General features: G+C 37.7%; 1 protein-coding gene across 3 annotated transcripts in view; it reads right to left on the bottom strand.

Moving 5' to 3' along the window:
* Positions 1-7,925, bottom strand: part of FSIP1 (fibrous sheath interacting protein 1) — a 178,210-nt gene extending 170,285 nt beyond the window's left edge. Inside the window, exons 1-2 of one of the 3 annotated variants that reach the window (XM_064485747.1) lie at positions 7,881-7,925; positions 2,150-2,282 (exon numbers count right to left, since the gene is read on the bottom strand). In XM_064485747.1, the coding sequence (XP_064341817.1) occupies positions 2,150-2,275 (126 nt within the window). In that variant the 5' untranslated portion in view covers positions 2,276-2,282; positions 7,881-7,925. Of the gene's footprint in view, positions 1-2,149; positions 2,283-7,732 lie in introns of all 3 variants that reach the window. The other 2 variants (XM_010989336.3, XM_031453325.2) reach the window with 2 other exon arrangements.
* Positions 7,926-21,869: the final 13,944 nt, after the last annotated feature.

The following is a 21,869-nucleotide window of genomic DNA, read 5'->3' as shown; positions in this document are numbered from 1 at the left end:
TTCAGCAAAAATTCTGAACATACAGTTTCCAGAAAAGATGTGGATTACAAATAAGCACATAAAAATATACTTAACACTATTAGTCATCAGGGAAATTTTAGTTAAAACTACAATGAGCTACTACTATAAACCTATTAGAATGGCTTTTTAAAAACCCTGACAATACCAGCTGCTAGTGAGGATGCAAAGCAGTTGGAACTCTCATAAATTTCTGGTGGAAACAAAAAAGTTTGACCATTTCTTAAGCTAAACATATACTTACCATACAACCCAGCAATCCTACTATTAGGTATTTACCCTAGAAAAATAAAAACCTATTTTCCATCCAAAAATTCAGCATGAAAATATTTATAGCAGCTTTATTCATAATCACTAAAACCTACAAACAATCCAAACATTCTTCAACTGAGGGATAAATAAGCAGACTGTGGTATATCCACACAAGGGAATACTACTCAGTAATAAAAAGGCATGAACTATTGATACATGCAACAACATGGAGATGAGTTTCTAATGAACTGTGCCAATAGACAAAAGCCCAATTCAAAAGCTACATATTTTTTAATTCCATTCATATGACCTTCTGGAAAAGGAAAAACTACATGCACAGAGAACAAATCAGGAGTTTCCAGGGATTAAGAGTAGGAGAGACTGTTCAGTGACTGTTTAGATTGGGGTAGCACTAGGGAATTTTTGAGAGGTGATGATGAAACTGTTCTCTGTCTTGATTGTGATAGTATCACTCTAATATTTGCCAAACTTAGAACTATACACCAAAAAGAGTGAATTTTGTCATACGTAAAATGTTTTAATTAGAAACAAAAATGTCAATGAGATTCAATGTTAATAAATGGGAAGATTTAATACCATAAAGTCAGAAATCTTCTCCAAATTAATCTATAAATTCAAAGCAATTTCAATCAAAACCCCGACAGTATTTTTCACAGGACTTAAAAAACTGTTCTAAAATATAAAAAGAGATAAAAGTCAAGAATAGCTAAGATAATCCCGGAAAAGAAAACAATCCTACCAGATATCAAGCCTTATTATACAATGCTACAAGAGTAAACACACAATATAGTAATGATGCAAGATTAGATGCAACAAAACAGAGAGCTAAGCCAGAAGCTGTATTTTACAAAGTTGCTTGTAGGTAGGGTTCTGGATGTGTATCAGTTTCATCCAATTAGATTCATCTGCACAAGATTTATACCACAGAAGTGAGGTAGAAGTCATCTTCCTAAACTCCTGATAGGAAATTGGCAAGAAATACCAAAGGCAGTCATCTCTGCATGTCTAGTCCCCAGTTCTGTGGTTCTGAGGACGGGCAGTAGTGTCAGAAGCAGCAACAGCAGCAGCTTTCTGATCTCTGGATTTCAGCCATGGTGGTGTGACCTGGAAACCAAAAATCCTGGCTTTCCACTGAGTTTGAGGAACTGAATTTCTTGCATTCCATCCCTTTCTGCTGAAAATGCCTAGAATACTTTCTATTTCCAGCACTAAATCATGATGGAGAAAAACTCCAAGAGTTTCATGATGCAGAGTCTAGTCCATAAATCAAATAAGTGAGTAAAGATTCATAAACTTGCAAAGATTTTTTTTCACCGTAAGTTTCAAAATGTTTGTTTTCCATTACCTTAAAACAAATAAATGGTCCCATATCTCAGAGGAAAAAAAAATGGATTCTTCAAAAAACATCAAGTTTAGCTACTTTAAGAAAAGAAAAAGAGAATACTAAAGAAAAGAAAGGGAGTCATGGCCAGGTAATATATCTACTAAACATATACTATATAGTCTTCACCCAAACTGTATTTTTAAAGTTACTGAATCTTTTTCACAGTAAGAGTCAATGGTGATAGTAGATGTTGGAATACAAAGCTTTCTTACAAAAGAAAAAAAGGTAATAAATGAGCATCAACAAAGTACAACCATAAACAAACAAGCCATACTCCAAAAAAAAAAAAAAAAGGTAAAGAAGGAAACAGTATTTTCATGTTAAATGATCTAAAGTAAAATCTGAGAAATCTGAGCTCCCAGACACACCTTTTTAAAAAGGAACCTTAGAATGAGATGTTAACTACAGCCACAGGTTTACCAACTGCTAGAGATCAGGAGAAGTAGTTTAAATCATTTCTAAACAACAAAGTACCTTGAAGGACCCTGGTTCTGGTGAGAGCACCTCCAAAGAAGCATTTGAACCTCTGCTCCCAGGACATACTCTTGAATTTGAGGCTGGTTTTGAAATTCTGTCTAAGTTTCCTTTTATTATATCCATTGATATTCTGAAATAAACAAAATTTTAAGCAAGTTATGACTTGTATGTTTAAGTGTCTCATTAGTGTTAATATGCAGTTAACTCAGAGCCTTTGTTATAAGGGTTACATGTTGCTACCAAAGCCACAGCACCCTAATTTCATCAAAAGATGTCTGTGGCCATGGATCGTTACATCTTATGTCACTGTAGGTGTCCAGGATGTTAGATTCTGAAAGTGGCTTAAAAAAGAATGTATAAGTGAATGCCATCTCAATGGTTTCCTGTGCCTCGAAGAGAAACATTTACTGTGTCCTTGACCTGAGAAGACCCTTAGAGAGCATCACACCCCTCAGACACAATTCATGCTTCATTGTAATAATTTGCTAAGTCCTCTACTTTCTTTTGGTTTTGTCTTCCTTATTCTAGCTCAGCCTTCAGCCTGGGCGTCCCTCTCAGCTCTGATTTCTCCTTTACTCTTTGGTACCGAGTTTTTATGGAGTACCTATCTCTGGGTGATCGTCCTTCTTCTATCAACCCCCCCCACTAAAACCTATGATTCTGTCTCTGCCATGAAACAACAGAGAACAAAACCTACTCTACAAGAAGACAGACTTTCATTATGGGGACACACATTGCTAGTCTCTTTTAACTGTTTCTCCCATGAGACCATCCACAGGCCTCACACCAGGACTGCTTTCTGACGCAGGAAACATTAGGCTGGTTTGAACTTGTGGGAAAACTTGGGCACTGCAGATTCATCGATCCTCCCAAACAGTGCCCTTGATGGGGAGCATTCCAGATATGGTCAGTAAAGTTAGGGTATCATGCATGCTGAGTAAAATGGAAGAAACAGAATTTCAGAGTCTACCTTCTCAATACTTAGCTTTCCATGTGAATGGATATCTCCCACCCAACAAATCCTTTCCTAAATTCCTGTCAATTATGAATTAAACCACTTCTCTCATAACAGAATGAAGAAAGGCAACTGCCTCTGGGGCAGCAAGTGCAACAATGTCCTTTTCTTACCCTATAAAATGACTCATCTTTCTTTTTTTTATTTGAATGGCAGAGGCAGAGTCCAAGGAGGTTATGAACACAGGAGGAAGCCCAAACAGGAACAACCTGATGCTTCTCCAAGGCACACAGAGGGATAATACAATTCAGCCTCCAACTATTCACTGCACCGAAGTTGAAGCTTAAAGGACCAGTAGGTCAACTCTGCATTTCAGCAAATGAAAAAGGCATGATCTCAACATTATTCAAACTCTGCAAAAGGGTTTGGGCTCACTCAGGAGGGCACCGACATTATTATTGTAGAATGACAGATCACCCTAGCCCATCACGTTACAATCAAAAAGCGTAAGTCACTGAAAAGCCAAATGTCTTGTAATGCCCTGAGCAGCCTGTCAAGGAGACTTACCGCAGCTTACAGAAGGAGTAGTGAGTTGGAAGCAGGGGCAGAGCCGTTATAATACATGTCAGTAAAGGGAGAGGCACAGGGAACCACAATGACACAGACCATCTAAAAGGCTCTGGAAACATTTCAGTTGCTTTAGAAATAAGTTTGTTCTATGATGTTTGCTCCTGAAAATAATAAATTAAATAAAACACATTTCCCAGGATGGGAAGGGATGTAACTAACAATCTTATGAACCGGCTGTATAGAAAAAACTCTGGATAAAGGGCATTGAATTAGGAATTTAGAGAAGTATTTGAGCATTTGAAAAGAAATCTCAATGACCACATAGAAATTCCACAAGAAAAATAAAACATTGCACAAGAAAGCAAACAATCAAATGGTAATTACTTAAAATTACATAAGCACTGAATGTTGATTTAACCAAATACTATGCCTGAATTATACTGAGTGTATATGGGGAACAGAACGTAAAAGGACAGGTAGTACAAAAAAATCTAATCTATCATAATAGGAAATCAAAAAGAATATTCAAAAATTGATAAAGCTAAACAACAGTTAAGTAAGCATAATATTTGTAAGTTCAAGATGTTTGCCTCTGGAAGACGTGACTAGAGATTGCTTCTTTTTCCACTGTAGATGTTATAGTACAGTTTCACATTCTTGACTATACTATTTTAATAAAAGTAAAAACAAATTTTAAAAATAATAAATAAATGTAAAATATGAAATCTCCAAGGGCCTGGAAGGAAACATAGAGATAATTTACATAATAATGAGGTTAATGACTTACTAGCCATGACATCAAGAGCATAAATCAAAAAGGAAGAGACTAATAGATTTGATTACATAACATTTAATGCTCTTGAGTGTCAAACTAAAAGGTACATGAGAAAACAGGGGAAATATATGCAATATAGATAATATACAAAAATTTAATATATTTACATATTTAAAGAGCTCTTACCAATCAATAAGAAAAAGAAACATGCTAGTAGAAAACTGCCTGAGGGCATAAACAAGGAAGGAAGGAAAAAGAAAGGAAGGAAGGAAGGAAGGGAGGAAGGGAGGAATGAAGGGAGGAAAGAAGTCAGTATCTTGTTTATAAAAACAAGTCCAGTTTCTCTGATTAAAGAAATATACACAGAGAGGGACCTGAAAGATAATCATAAGTCAAAGAAGTAACAGTGGTAAGCTCTCGATTGGTAGGTTCATGGATGTTCTTGTGTATTTTTTCATCTTGCTTATCTGTATTTTCTAGTTTTCTATTAACTATATCTTAAATTCATGATTAAAGAATTTATTTACTGTGGAAAAATGTCTAGAATATATTAAGTATATTTGACAATAAACAAAAATCACCCAATATTCACTATCAAGAGCTAAATATTGCTGGCACATTTGTTTTCCATTTTTGCTTTTCGTCTTTTTAGCAAAATTGGATTCATGTATTTCTCACTTAACATTACATGATGAGTATGTTCTTCTTAAAGATATTTCTAAAATAGAATATTATTTGACATTCCATTAAATAGATGGATATATGACCAGATTCTAAATTGTAATAAATCACTACTAAGACATACCAACTTTTCATAACATTCATTTTAAGTGAAATTAATTTAAACTTTTTCATACAGACTTGTGAGAAATGCAACCACTGTGAATACTTAAAACTAAAATGGGGGGGAGGGTATAGCTCAAGTGGTAGATGTATGCTTAGCAAAAGGATTCGATCCCCAGTATCTCCTCCAAAAATTAACAAATAAATAAACCTAATTATCTCCCTCTCCTACCAAGAAATTAAAAAAAAAAAAAACCTAAACTAAAATGGGGAAATATGGCTACTGTAATTTGATGCTTTTGCATGAATGAAAGAATCAAAGAAATTCTCCTCTGTTTAGTAATAATGAATAACCAGCCTTAAAAAGAAAAGTTGAATTACACTTATTTTCATGATTTTAATGTCTAAAAATTATTTCATGGTAGTTTTTAATTTAAACGTTTACTTTGTAAAATATACTTGCCCATGGGGGAAAAAAAAATACTTGCCCATGAGAGGGAAAAAATCAAACAGTACATAAGAATGTAAAAATTTTTTAAGTCAGAATTACCCTCACCCAAGAACTCCTGTTAATAAAGTTTTGTAGGTTCCGTTTTTTTCAGGCATATGCAAACTTTCTATCCTTTATACCTACCTAATCCTCCCCAACACAAACACACACAAAGGGCATGGTGCTTTGCAACTTGTTTTTTCCCACTGATTATATTTCAGAGATTTTTCTCTGTCACCACATACAGGTATGAAATATGTATGACTGTGGGTTAGATGATGATGTCTTAGACACAACATCAAAAGTATAAAGAAAATACTGATCAATTGGAATGCATCAAAATTTAAAACTTCCAGTCTTCAAAAGACATTATTGAAAAAGAACACAAAAGTCAAATATTGGGAGAAAATATCTGCAAAACACATATCTGATAAAGGATTTATATCTAGAATATATAAAGAAGGATCAAGACTCAATAGCAAAGGTTTGAGCAGACTCATCACCAAAGATGCGTTGCAGATTAGCACATGAGATATTCAACATCATTAGTCATCAGAGAAATCTGAAAAAAACCCACAATGAGATAATGCTACACATTCAAATGGTGAAAAAAAATTAAAAAAAAAAAAAAAAACGAGTAATACCAAGTGCTAACACTTTCGGGGAGCAACTGGAACTTTCATATAATGCTGGTAAGAATGCAAAATGGGACAGCCATGCTGCAAAACTGCTTGGTACTTTCTTATTAAAGTTAAACATACACTTGCCATTCGACTCCACAATCTCAGTCCTGGATATCTACCCAAGAAATGAGAATTTATATTCACACAAAAAACTGTACATAAATGTTTACAGCAGCTTCATTAATAATTGCCAAAAACCGGGAACACCACAAATGTCCCTCAGCCAGAGAATGGATAAGCAACTGTGATACATGTATACAATGGAGCACCACTCAGCAATACAAGGGAACAAACTAATACAAAACATGGACGAATCTCAACTGCCTAATACGAAATTGAAGGAAGCCAGATTCAAAAGGCTCCATAGTATTGGCTTCCAATACACATTCTGTTATAGACAAAACTACACAGGCAGAAAATTAATTAAATTAAATTAACTACAAAAGGGTACTTAGGGGAATGATGAAACTGTTCTGTATCTTGATTGTGGGGGTAGGTACGTAACAGTATGCATTTCTCAAAACTCACAAAACTGTATATTAAAAGGGTACATTTTCCTGTATATAAAGAGTACCTCAATTTTAAGTTAACCTCTTTGTACAAATCTTCGCTTAGTTTTGTTTACATGCTCGTAAGTTAGAATTGCTGAGTCAAAGAACACCTGCGTTTCAAATTTTGGTAGTGTGCCAAACTGTCCTCCAAAAAGGTGGTACCAAATTACATCATTTCCAACAGGGTATGCTGAGATGAAAGTGCCTGTTTCCCAACCCCGGCCAATCTGGTTATGTCAAAAACTTTTCCTTTTTGTCAATCTGATGAGGGTCAAAAATTATCTGTGAGTTTGATTTATTTTTCTTTAATTACGAGAGAAGTTGAGTCTCCAGTCAAATGTTTACTTACTCTCCTTTCATTTTTTTTCTGTGAAATGCCTACTTGGCATCCTTTGCCATTTATGGTCTATTTTAAATGGCTGGTGATTTTTCACACAAATTCTAGACTTGAGGGACTCAAAGGACAGCGGGAGTCCTTGGTACTAGGTCCTAAGGTCAGAGACGTTCGCTGCCTCGTCGAGGATATCCTGGCAACACAGAGCCTTCGAGGAGGTAGAAGCCTCTCGAAGGTGAGCCGGTGGGCTCCCTCCCCCGCCTGGCGAGCCCCTGCTGACCCCGGAGACCGAGCCCGCCCCCTTCTGGGCCCGCGCTCTCACTGACCCTCTCCTTAACAGCCAGTCTCCGGGCCCAGCAGCCTGACAAGACTCCGCCCGCCTCTCACTGGCTTGTCGCGCGGCGACGGCGCTCAGTTCCTAATCTGTGCCGTCCCTCACCTGCCGGGCGGAAACTGGGAGCTAGTGTCCCGTCATCAGAGCACTGACACTCTCAGCGTCACCCACTGTCCCCCAAGGGGGAGGGGCCTCTCCCACCGCCACAGCTTCTCTGAAAGTGGAAGGAGCCGCCGGTCCTGAGCCCTCCTACCTCAGGAACGCCGTCCCTCTGGTAACCAGAAGCACTACACCAGTCTCGCGAGAGGAAAAGGGCTGAACCGTCCAGAAACGAGACTTGGGGGCCAGAGGCGGCGAGAAACACTGACGGAGCCTCGGTACCTGGAGCAGGGTTCCTGTATTCTCCGTCTTCCCGTCGGACGGTGCGGGTGTGGGATGGTTTGTCCGTATTTAGGTTGAACTCGGAACAAAGATGTCTGTCTGGATGCTTGAATGGTTCTGTCCCTTACTGTTAATAGGATGCCCTGCAGGCCCGCTAATCCTCTCTGAGCTGTTTCCTCCTCCGTAAAATGGGGCAGTAATAATTGCTTCCTCACAACGTTGCTGTGCAGCTCGAAAAGATGTTATGTGAAGTTCTTAGTAAGTGTTGGATGCCACGTAAATAAAAAATAGTTTTGCCCAGATTGAGCTATGGTCCAAAAAAGGTAATAATTGCTATTTGTGCTTTCTTTTGTGGTTTCTCTGGTTCTCACCGCACGAAGACTATTTCCCTCTATCTCAGAACTGATTTTCTTCATCCCTAGAATCATTACCCACTGTCCCCCAATGTCTGCTTCTTCCAGTCTGAACGGGAATTTACAGTTTACAAATTACTTTCACATACATGGACCCTTTAGCCTTATGGTTTTAGGTCAGTAAGATATGTCTTAAAGTTTTTCAGCAGATAAAATAGACAAAGGTTAAGTGAGTTGTTTAGACACAGCCACGGTCTCAGGCAGTGTTGGCTGTAAAAACCTGACTGTAAATGTCATCGATATATTGCTAAATCCTGCATTTCTATCTGCAGCTCTGAACTCCACACTCTTACTACCTGACATCTCCACTTAGATAGCTCCACTTTGCTGTAAGAAGCGCCTCAAAGTTAAGATGTCAAAAAACAAACCCCCACCCCACTTTTTCCATCTCTGTAAATGATAACTGCATCCTGCCAGTCTCAGACCAAAACACTTGAAGCCATCCTCAATTCCTCTTCCTCTCACACTCAACAATTTGTTATAAATCCTATCAGGTCTTCATTCAAAATGTATCCAGAATCCAACCATGTCTCACCACCCTCAGTGCTTCCATTAAGGTCGACACTCCCATCATCTCTTGCTTAGATTTTTGCAATTACCTCCTAACTGTTGCCTTCCTTGCCCCTACTACTTTCAAACGGCAACCTAAATGATACTTTCAAAACCTGTCAAACCATGTCACTCCTCTGCTTAGGACTCTCCGAAGCTCCCCATTGCATGCAGAATCCTCTCAGTGCCCACCAGTCCCAAATGACCAGACCCTCAAGGGAGGGTGTAGTTCAAGTGGTAGAGTGGTTGCTTAGCATGCACAAGGTCCTGGGTTCAATCCCCAGTACTCCTCTAAAAATAAGTAAGAGATTAATTACCTCCCCCCACCAAAAAATAAAAATAAAAATAAACAAAACAGGTACTAAATGCCCAGGCCTTCTGTTTTGTCTTAGATTTCCAGTCCTACCACCCGCTCCCTGGTAAACTTTGCTCCAGCCTCACTGTCCTTGTTAGAGTTTCTACACAGGAATTTCTTCCCAGCATTTCTCAGGAAATTTATGTTTTTCCAAATTAAAAAAATAATAATAAGTTGAGAAATCAGGAAAATTGGAGAAAGAATTCTGATTCTCCTGTGAGAGTTAGACTTTAGAAATCAACATAGAGATGTAACTGAAGAAATTCACTGATGTCAAGTCAAAAGTAAGAGCAAGAAATGCTCACACTCTGGAGTCAGAAGTTGAGATCAACATTCCAGGAACTGGACAATAGCACCTGGGAGACAGGTGATCACAGTCTGATTGGTTAGTCTTATTTGGAGCCAGTTCCATGTAACAAGTTTGTGTTCCTGGCCTGGTCTGCTGCTAATAGTGAATCATTCTTGCAAATTAAATATTAATAAGTTGATACCCATTGTATACTTGACACAAATTCTATGAGTGATATCCCAAGAAACGAGTTTTTATTCAAAATAAGTCCTTAAGTTGGCAATTCTCAACCCATAATTCTGTGAAGTGCTGTTAGCGTTGGTTGGAGATTTATATGTTACATTATTCAAATGGTACCGAGTAATGTTCTCTGTGTTCTCCAGTATTTGAATACTTGCTGTAGGCTACAATTCCTATAAACACTTCTAAATTTAATAGTTCTTATTTTTTTTAAATAAATGCTTCAGATAGCATGATAACAAAGAATATGAAGAAGGTTGGAAGTATTTTCAGAATAACTTAAGATTTGGAGAACTCCTGGCAGTTCTGATTTCTTGTTTTTGCATTCCAAAGATTAATGTCTGTTGGGAATTTGGAAACACTACTTGTTCTTCTTCCAATATGAATAATCCCCCCTACACACACTCTGCCTGGAACACAGTTCCCCAGCATTCCATGTGGCCTGTTTCCTCTCTTCCTTCAGGTGTCTGCTTCCTCAGTTGGGTCTCTCCTGACCACCCTATATTAAATAATCCTTCCCATCTCTTCACTCCCTACCCTGATCTCTTGACTCTGCTTTATTTTATTTTATTTTTTTTAGTAAGGAGGAGAAGTGTAAATGTTTGGATTCTGATACTAAACAGCTGGGCGGCCTTGGGTAAATTTGTAAACTTTAATGGGCCGTAATTTCTTCATTTGAAAAATGAGGTTTGACTAGTTGTGCAGTTCTTAAACTCTACTACATTAGAATCACCTGGAGAGATTTCAAAACATACTGATTCTAGGACTATATCTGAGATCAAATGAACCTGAAACTCTAGGGCTTCTCGAACTTTAATGTGCAGATCAGTCACCTGAGGATCTTGTTAAAAATGTTAATTCTGTATCGAGTGGGACCCAAGACTCTAACAGGCTCCCAGGGGACGCCAATGCTTCTGGTCCACTGACCATACTTTGAGTAGCTAAAGATTAGATAATCTCCAAATGCCCACACAATTCTGATATTTGTGAATAAAGGCCATTCTTTCCTTTTTTATTTTTCGCAACAAATGGTGCTCATTAAGAAAACTACACATTTCAGACCTCTTGGGCATATGAGGGGGAAAAAACAACTAAGAGAAATCAGGTCTATGACCAATGCTCATAATTAACTGGTGTTTTCATTTTTTTAAACTGTTGCTTATACAGCGTAAGATGCATGTAAAGCAAGGGAAAAGAAAATTCAATTTCAATAGAAACTTACTGTCTTTTTACTGTTTGTAACCTTTCTAAACTAAGTCCCCATTGATTACATTTTGCATAATACCTCATCAATCTCATTTCATTTATTTACCTTCTCCTGCTTCCATTTTGCAAACTGCTGAGGGGCTATATGTGCCTTAAGGGCAAACTTTAATAAATTGTATTTGTTGTGTATTAGTACACAATAAATTGTGTCTTTCTTTTTAATTTCCTGAGATACTTCTGTGTCAGCTATTGCAATTAGACCCTCAAAACAATTCCCATTCAGATTTGTCAGAGAGCACATATTTTTCTCTGCTGTGTTTTCTGAAGTGCTGTGTTCAAACCGCTCCCCCAAATATTCTAGACAGCACTGTGCCCTACAAAATAATTCATAAAGATTTCATCTAGAGTCAAGCTATTTTAAGCTAAAATTTCCCTGGTCTCATTCCAGGTTGGCGACATATGGCAGTGTTGGTTTCGAAGTTGGTTTTTGTTTTTGTTTTCAGTCTCTCACTGCACTTGACGTTCTCCTTCTGAGTGGAGTCAGATTTGAATGAATGCGAGAGCCCACACTGTACTCCATCTGGGCTCCAACTACCATTCCTGCCATGTTGCCCCAATTTCCCTTTTCTCACCATAAGCTCCAGCCAAACATAACAACAGACTAGAGAGGAACCTCATTAAGCTTCATATCATAGACTCTACAAACTAGATTAAATAGCCATTTCTTTTAAAGGGCAGTTAAAAGTGTGTGCCACCAGATGGTTCCCACCTCCTGTGAGTCTGTAGCTTAGACTTGTTAAAGAATAACCTTACTGAGTGTTTGGGACTTGCCTTAGGTGCATCATTCCACGTCATTTCATAACATCCTATGAAGCGGCATTATTATCATCTTGATTTATAATTAAGAAGCAGAGGACAGAGTGGGTGAGTAATTTTTCTGAGGTCATTCAGGAACTAAATGATACTGGGATTCCAACCCAGTTCCACAGCCTCTTCACCTCCTCACTGGACTGAATTCGAGAAAAGAGGTTATTTGTATCCACTAGATGGTGCTGATTGTCTTCTGCTAAAAACAAAACCGCAAACCCTCTTTCAGAAATTCTCATTTTCCTTGGATTTTAGGAATGATTCAAGAAACCACTGAACTGAAATATATTTGTTTGAACTGTGCTTGGGTACATCTTTAAATAGCCATCCAAATAGGAAAAGTGAAAATTAGATCGCAAAAAAAAATCAAAATGGATTTTTAAAAACATCTTAGTCCAGATTATAAATATCAGCATCAAATAACCATCAGTAACTTTGAGAGATTGAAGTTCTCACACATTTGTATTCCTATAAAATCTGTAGACTTAAAAAAAAAAAAGTCCATGTTTTATTTCTTACTCCCCTTTTACACCAAACTACTCCCTCTGGTGCCTCCCAGTCCTACTTGGCCACAGTGCCACCCATGTAATCAAGAGGCATGACCAGGGAAGTAAATCAAGCCTTAAAGAACAAAAGCAAGTTCTGGAACAGGTAATCCTATTTTTATTCAAAGTAAAATGCACTTTAAATTTAGTATGTGTACTAAATTTTGGTACATTTTTTAATAGTTAAAAGCTATGAAATAAATCTGCTAAAAATGGGTTCTCAGATTTTGTTTTTCACAAAGGATCATTTCAGGTGTTATTTAAAATGTTGATTTTAGTCCCTATTCTCTGATTTAGTAGGTCTAGGGTCCAGCCTAGGAATCTGCATTTTAAAGGTACCTTGGTGATTTCAGGGCAGTAGGACTATTAGTATGCTTTGAAAAACACTGACTTCAAGCTTGTATTTTGAAAGGAAAATAGTGATGAGGTCGCTGCTCTGAGAGGCATGGTGGAGACCACAGCTGTGCAACTCAGGTGCTCTGAACAGAGATATCCAGTACTTCCTCCGTAAACGGTAAGCTAGAAAACTGAAAAATGTTCTCCCTTCCCACTCCGTTGATTCTGAACCCTTTCCTTCCTCTGCCTGCCTATTATGGAGTGCTATATAGAATCAAGGGCTAGTCAGAGGATGTCCCCATTTTAAAAGTCGGTGGGGACAAGGTGGGGGAAGCTTGCTACTTCACAATATCAGTTGGCCCAAACACATGATATCCTTTGAATTTTTTTTTAATTGAAGTATAGTTGGTTTACAATGTTGTATTGGTCTCTGGTATACAGCACAGTAATTCAGTTATATTTTTTTTCATAATTATTTTCATTGCAGGTTATGACAAGCCATTAAAATATAGTTCTCTGTGCTGTACAGTAGGACCTTTTTGCTTATCTGTTCTGTACATAGTAATTTGTATCTGCCAATCCAAAACTGCAGGAGAAAGCTCTAATTTGAAAAGATACATGCATGCCAATGTTCAAAGCAGCGCTATTTACAGTAGCCAAGACATGGAAGTCACCTAAATGTTTATTGACAGATGATTGAATAAAAAAGTTGTGGTGTATTTATACAATGGAATACTACTCAGCCATAAAAAGGAATGAATTAATGCCATTTGTGGCAACATGGATGGACCTAAATATTGTTATACTAAGTGATACCTTTTGAATTTTTAAGTGAAAGAAGTTTGCTCACTCATTGTTATAGAACCTTGTTTTACTTGCTCAAGTGATATGTGTATCAGTGTAGAGGGGGAAAACTGTACCAGGGTGTTGTGGAGATGCATAAAAATCAACACATACATACACACACACACACACACACACACACACACACACACACACACACACACACGGAGTGCATTTATGGCCCAGAAAGCTAATAGAGGCTTGTTTTTTTTTTTTTAAGTAGTAAAATAAATCAAAGAGAATAAAGATATCTTCTAAAATCCAGAATACTTTTTATGGGGGAGAGGGGGTTACGGTCATCTCAGTTCTGCCCTCAAGAAATCAGCTGCTAAGTGTGAGTCATTCTCACCAGAAAGAGAGAAATCGATTTCTCTTCTTTTCTCAGAGAATTCCCTCACAGTAATAGAACATTTTACTCTTTTGTTATACTGCTGGCTCCAGAATTTGGTCGCCTGCAGCAACTCTGTACCTGGAGAAAATTAAAGTGTTGCCGGAAGTTTCCTGAGGCGAACTGTAGTCTCCATGGCTGGATGGCAGTTGTGATGACAGTGTTCTGCTCCTGGCATTTCGTCCCTGCCAGAAAAATGGACGAGACACTGCTGGTGGATAACGGCTGAAGAGAAGTATAGTAATTTCACAGCAACCATCAATCCTGTGCAGAAACTCACGGTTTCGGAACACTATGTGTGCTTTGAGAGTCATGCATCACGCTTGTCTGATTCCAAACCATAACTTTGTATTGAGCTAGGTCTCTGATCCTTTAGGGTATTTTGTTTGTTTGTTCACTTTTTGTGTTTTAAATTGGGTCTCCTTAACTATGTACTAAAATGCCTTTTAGGATAAAAATTATATAAATCTTTATTATTATGTAAGCCTTTAGATTTATTTTAACGTAAAGAAAGTTAAAAGAAATTTGCATAACATATTTGAAATGTATTCAGACCAGACTTTAAGGGTCTTAAGTAACAATGTAGAAAAATTATTTTTCTCAGAGTTAACATCTCAGGTATAAAGAAGAAATAGGTAAACAACCACAGGGAGTTGTTCGCTAGTCAGCAGTCAGGCTGTCATCCTGGCATTCTTAGCATCTCACTTAGTCCTTACACATCTTTTTTCTTAGTTCAAATTCAAAGTAGTGTTTCTATTTGAACACACAATGTGTTTATTAGACTAGGAACTAGTCATCATTTTGATGACTATTGGCTTTCTTGTTTAAATCTTTTTCTTATTTGATCATCCAATTCCTTATTTAATAGAGGCTGGTTTATTTTCTTTTCATTTTATCATCACAGACAAACTGTAGTTGATATTCTAATTGGGCTCAAAATGCATTATGTAAACCATACATTGACACCCAAAACCATTTTAAATGATACATCCCTGGTGTCTCTGCCAGTCTGCAAAGAGCTGAGCTGGGCCTGGTGTCTTAACCTCTGTTTCTTCATCTAGTAAAATAAGAGGCAGGATAAAGATTTTTAAGCTGACTTTCAGCTCTGAGACTCTGTGAATATCTGACTTAAGCAGACTTGGCTCTCCTTGAAAACCACCTGCTCAGTGTCCTGACCTGAACTGTGATAATTTGATACCAGCATAAAAGACATGCATTCAACAGGCAGGGCAGCAAGAATTCCTGTTTAGAAACATCTGGGCAGAGGTAACCAGTCTTGTCCTCTGCAATTTACAAACAAGGAATTAAACCAAGCAAAACCGGATTAGGTGTGCTCTATTTTTACAGCACAATGCAATAGAATGCGTTGAAAACTGATTTAGGTTTTATGAGAGTTGGGTTCACGTCTCGTTCTATTGTTGACTCTAGAAGGACAAACCTCTTCACTTCTCCAGGCTTCAATTTACCAGCCCATATATTAAATAATGGAGAAAGTAACCTCTGAATACTTTTCCTTACTTTGTAGAAATAGAGAAATTGAAATGTTCTTGAGATTCTGTCTTGAACTCTGCTACTGTTTATAACATGAGCACCTTTACTTCAAATAAAAGCAGCCTTGTAATCTATGCTGAAGAATGAAATATTGGTGAATCGTCAGGTTCAATTCACATCCGTCATCCGTTAAATGCTCTTTTGTCTTGTTTGTTTTGCTACATATGACTTGGTATTTTTGTGAAAACTGCCAACTATTTTTTGTTATGACTCTAGAGATCATTACTTTGGCCCAAATTTATGGAGATCTGTGTTCAAGTGGCACACCTGCTTCATGCCTTCATTTGTCTACATTTTGTTGGTCACTTACTCTGAGTCAAATCCTTTAGCAAGCTATTTCTGGACAAATGAGCTTTTCAGCCTTCTAAGCATCCCTAGTTGCTCAGAGATCCTTACAGAGGCAGGAGCTAGATGGTCTTTTAACCCCCTCCACCTCGTTACCGCCACTTCATTCATTTTCAATAGAAAGTGTCAGGAGTAAAGGGTGCTAACTAGGTAGTAGTTACATACCTATTTGCGATGGGAGCAGGAAGAAAATGGAAGGCATTAATTAGGGAAATATTCATCTCCTCAATGTTATGAAAAAGACATTTTACAGCCACTATGGAAAACAGTGTGGAGATTCCTCTAAAGACTAGGAACAGACTTACCGTATGACCCAGGAATCCCACTCCTGGGCTTGTATCCAGAAGGAACCCTACTTCAGGATGACACCTGCACCCCAATGTTCATAGCAGCACTATTTACAATAGCCAAAACATGGAAACAGCCTAAATGTCCATCAACAGGTGACTGGCTAAAGAAGATGTGGTATATTTATACAATGGAATACTACTCAGCCATAAAAACCGACAACATAATGCCATTTGCAGCAACATGGATGCTCCTGGAGAATGTCATTCCAAGTAAAGTAAGCCAGAAAGAGAAAGAAAAATACCATATGAGATCACTCATATGTGGAATCTAAAAAACAAAAACAAACAAACAAACAAACAAAAATAAAGCATAAATACAGGACAGAAATAGACTCACAGACAGAGAATACAGACTTGTGGTTCCCAGGGGGGCAGAGGGTGGGAAGGGATAGACTGGGATTTCAAAATTGTAGAATAGATAAACACGATTATACTGTATAGCACAGGGAAATATACACAAAATGTTATGGTAGCTCACAGAGAAAAAAATGTGACAATGAGTGTGTATATGTCAATGTATGACTGAAAAATTGTGCTGAACACTGGAATTTGACACAACATTGTAAAATGATTATAAATCAATAAAAAATGTTAAAAGAAAAAAAAAGACATTTTAAAGCACCGTTTCCTCCTCCCCACATCTTGCTTATGGATTAGGAATTTTTAAAAATCATGAGTTCTGGTCCAAAGTCTGGAAAAAAAAATCCCATAATCATCCTGGGCCCTCATTTCTTCATATTAAATTACAGAGGTGGGATACAACTAGGCTAAGACCTTCCAAATTCTAAGTGCTATGACTATCTGAAGTAAATGAGCATTTTGTTGGAAGAAGAAATTTCCAGAATTTAAAGAAAATCTGCCATCCATCAAACAAAATCATTGAGGAAGATGCACACTCTGGAAGATGATTTTCCCTTTCCTTCAGCACTTTTTGTCAGCACTTGCTCATTTACTGCTCTCTGACTCTTGTGGGGTTTTTTTCTCCCTTAAGCTGTCCAGAGGGCAGGGACCATCTCTTGAACACTTTATACTCCATTATTATAGTATGTACTAAATGCAGTGATATTTACTGTTATGAATGAATGAATCTTGCTAAGATTTCATATACTTGCACGGGAGAGTATTAAGTGCCCCTGGGGGAGCATGGGCAATGGGTGAGAGTGATGTGAGGGGAATGACTCAAATTAAACTAAGGGTAAACTCCGTGCAGAATTAACAAGGAGGACAGGAGGCAAAAGATGACGCCTGTGCGTGGTCTCAGCTGAGCGATCTCACTCTTGGCATCCCATTTAGAATTTCCTAACATTTACTCTGAACTAAATGCCTCTACCATGAAAACAGGAAATCATGAAGCAGAAGGAACTTTGGGAAATAACATTGAGAAAAACAGCTGCCAGGCATTAAGGATTTTAATCCAGTCCCCAGTACAGTTTAATATGTGCCAAGTGGCTATTTTAAAAGTAGTCATAATAATGATAGATGATAATGATCATCAGTACTTTGGAGGGTGCAGAGGAAGAATTGGTCCTTAATGCCTTCTGTACTGTATTTAGCTCTGTCTCTAACTTACTTCATCTCATAGGGCCATCTGTGCCTCTGGTTTCTCATCTGCAAAATAGAGATCATATCATTTCCTACAGAAATCTGTGGGCTGTACTTTAATATCCTCCAGTGAAACATTATGTATACATACAAAGCAGGCAATGAGAAACCAAATGCTACCAAGGGAATGAACTTTAAGGCGAGAGTATTATAAATTAAAATTAATTAAGATAGTCTAAATATTCTAATGATTTGAAGTAGTTTAGGCAAATGTACTTACATTACATTCACTTTTGATTTTTTTTTTAGTAAATGGGAACATTAATTATAAATAAATTAATTCCAGGATAGTTTAATCTACTTAACTCAATATTTTATACATATTTGTCTAAAATATTAAATGGGTTTGAAATTAATTTCTGAAGCAAACCAACATTATTCAAAGTCAAAGGAGCAAGAATTCTTTAAAGTACTTTCATAAATACATACAAAAAAGAAGAAATATTTCTCCTTGGTTATTGAGAATATATGGGGGACAAAATAAAGTTAAGAACAGCCTACAATTGTGTGATTCATACAGCCAAACCAAAGGAATTATCTGAGAAAACTGACATCATTTGAGCATATCAGTAAAATGACATTGGTTACTCTCTCCCGGAAAGCTTAAATTGCCTTATTTTCTCAATTCCCTTTAATGATACATATGGTTCCTTGTTTTTAATTTTCAGTTCAGCCTGATGGTGCATTGCAAAATTCAGAAGCTCTTTAATAGACTTTTGTAGGTCTCGATTTTTTAAAGTTAATTTGTATTTTTATCTATACACAGAGATCATTTTTAAATATAGCAAAAAGGCTCCTCTAATCATGATCCCGCCTGGAGCTGGGATGAGGTAGATGCTGTGAGAAAGAAAGAAGGCAGATGGAAACTTAGGAAGTGAGTGACAGCACCTGCTACAGCTTAGGACACAGGTTCACATAATAGCACTCTTGTATGTTCAGAGTAACCTTCACAGGGATAGGATGTATTAGCCTTTCTTTCTCAAAATCAGCTTCTGGTAAACTGGTGAAAAAGTTGAACAAAATTTTAGGTACATTTTCCTTTTCAAATCAGTTTCAATTTTCTCAGTTTTTCTAGATTGGCCGCCATTATTTTGTCTATATTTAAAACTATAGTATTACCTTTCAAGAGTTGGGGTTGGAAAGAGAAGTTTACCTCTTATCAACTTGCCTTTTAAATAATCATGCACTTAGGGTTTTTTTTTTTTTTTTGAGGGGGAGATAATTAGGTTTATTTATTTACTTACTTTTAAAAGAGGTACTGGGGATTGAACCCAGGAACTTGCATGCACTCTACCACTTGAGCTATATACCCTGACCTACAATAATCATGCACTTAGATTAAATGTTTCTCTCAGAGAAACAGCCCAGAGGCAGAAGGCCAGAGTTTGTCTATACAGACCTTCGGGTGGTATTATATAAAATCTGTTTGCACCAAATTTCCTCCATGAAATCTATAAAGAAAAAAATGCAAAAGGAGAATGAGAATTTTGGTAGAGGGAAACCAAAATACACTATAAAAGATTTTTATAAGCATGTATTCATATATAGAATAATAGACTACAGAAATACAAAATTTCATTAGCACCACATTCTAACCAACTGAGCTAACCGGCCCACAGAAACAAAATTTCAGAGTTGAAAAGAAACCTAAAGCCTAATTCTCCCTTCAAGGTTTAAATACAAATTAATTGCTTCAGTCTCAAAAAAGTGTGGAAAAAATATCATTTTCTTGATTATTTTGCTATAGCTTAATTTTCATTTTGATATCCTGGGATAGAGAACAGATACAATCTGATTCAGAGCTTCCATTCCTCTTACCTGATACTCTGGTGCTGTGGCACATGAGTGTGGAAAGGACATCCATCCTCTGTGTCATTGCCTGCATTGTCACCCTATGCTCCGTTTGATCCAGCAAGATCTGTCCTGCCTGTCCACCTGCACCTTCGGGCCTGAAGCTACTTCTTTCTTTCAAGACGTTTACGCAAATACCTGAGTGAGGCCCTGGACTCACTACAAACTCTACACAGGGACCTACTACCTGGGGAGCAGGTCAGACACAGATTCCCTCTGCAAGTGCACACATTGCTCTTTGTTTTGCTGTATTCTTGGGGCTTTGCCTGGGGGCAGCATTAGGGCCCCTTCATCCAGAAAGTATAGATGTCTACAGTCTTATCACTTACCCCTGACTTCTCTTTTCTATTGTCCTCCAATCCAGGGAAGCTTTTTGCACTGAGGGGAGATGATACCTCCTCCTTAAACCATCTCAAACTTTTGGCTTATCCAAGCTTTCTCAACGTTTGGCTAACTCAAGCTTTCTCAGCCTTGGCATTATTGATATTTTGGACCAGATAAGTCTGTTGTGCTGGGCTGTCCTGTGCATTATAGGGTATTTAGCAGCATCTCTGGCGTTTACTCATTAGATGCCAGTAGCATACCCTGGTTCTTGAAAATCATTACCAAATATCCACTGGGCTAATCCTGAGAGTCCCCTCTGTTCTCCTAAAACCTAGGCTACAAAAACTGGAAAGAGACTCATAGGCTATTTGCTTTTCTTTGAGGCAATGAATGCCTTCCTCCTTTCCTTGAGGTAATACATATGAATGTGAAGAGCCATGCAAAGGAGGGAGGAGAAATTAGATGCATAAAGTAATATGGTTAATATTTCAAAAGTGTTATCCCATCTGTGCTGTACTTTCTCACCTGTCACCTTAAAAGGTGCACATCATTCTAGTATCTCCTTTGCATGTCTATTACCTTTTATACGTGGATTGCAGTGAATACACATATAGAAAGAAATTTAAGAGGGAGTAGGAAGGGATTACCTGCTAAATTCTGATCAATACAGCTGGCAAAGGATTATTGTTCACGCCCAACACACAGCCTAGAGCTGTGTTTCTCGATGTTAAACTTTCCTTCCAGATTTAGAACTTACACTCCCTCTAGTGAATTACAGATAGGCTTAGGTGTTTGAAGAGACAGGTAAATCAGAGGCCTTGCATCGGATGCCTTTAACCTTTGTAAGAGTCATTCCAAGGAAATCAATGAGAACCATCAATAACTCTACTGACAGCAAATCTTTCATCAGTTCATCTCCAATAGAGATTTAGCCACTTCTCCAGGTGCTGTATCTCTTTTTTATTCATTCATCAGTCGCTTATTTAAGTTTGGAAATAAGTGGCTCCTAAATCTCCAGGACATAAATAGCCATTAAACATTCACATAAAACTATGCTGGAGATTACAGTTTGAGTTCTGTGAAGGTCTCCAGGCCTTTATTCTGCCTATTAACTAACTTATTGCCTTGCTACAAATGGGGGAAAACAGTGGGACAAACTGAGGCTAACAGAGGAGATATTTTAGCTCCTGAAATCCCATGTATAGAGAATCTTAAGTCATTTCAATGTATTTTAAAAGCCTTGCATGCATACAAAAAGGCTTTTGATTCTATTGATGCCAATACTGGGCATCAGTATTGATTTCAGTTCCTATTTTATTCACATACTCTCAGGTCATTAACCATGATTCATTTTTCTTTTGTTGACAGAACTCTCACTATAGCAATAACTGGTTGTGATATAAATCTGCTAAATGTTTACAAGCATTTGGGGGAACTTAGTCACTTTGCTATAAAGTTATTTACATTATATAGTGCTACATCAGTAGACTAGTAGGAAAGCACTAATCCTTCCCCTTCACCCAAATTCAGCTGAAAATAAGCTTTTTTCCCTGAGCATCTCAGATCTGGTGTGCAGCAGCAACTGGGGGTCACCCTACCCCTTCCGGGCTGCCAAGAGCTCAGCAACGCCCAGAGTCGGGCTGGAGCAGAGGCTTTTCCCTCCGGCCCAATCAGACTTGTGTTTGAGCTCCATTATCAACTTAGCACACCACGTGATTAACTTACAGTTCCTTGTCTATGAGTGAGGCCACTTCGGATTTGTGTATCTATCTGCTCTTAGTTACTCTACATAGTCTGCTTTACTCTG

Source organism: Camelus dromedarius, chromosome 5 (genome assembly GCF_036321535.1).
Source record: "Camelus dromedarius isolate mCamDro1 chromosome 5, mCamDro1.pat, whole genome shotgun sequence".
NCBI classification, from domain to species: Eukaryota; Metazoa; Chordata; class Mammalia; order Artiodactyla; family Camelidae; genus Camelus; species Camelus dromedarius.
Note: the sequence above shows the minus strand (reverse complement) of the source record. Positions and strands in the feature narration are given on the sequence as shown.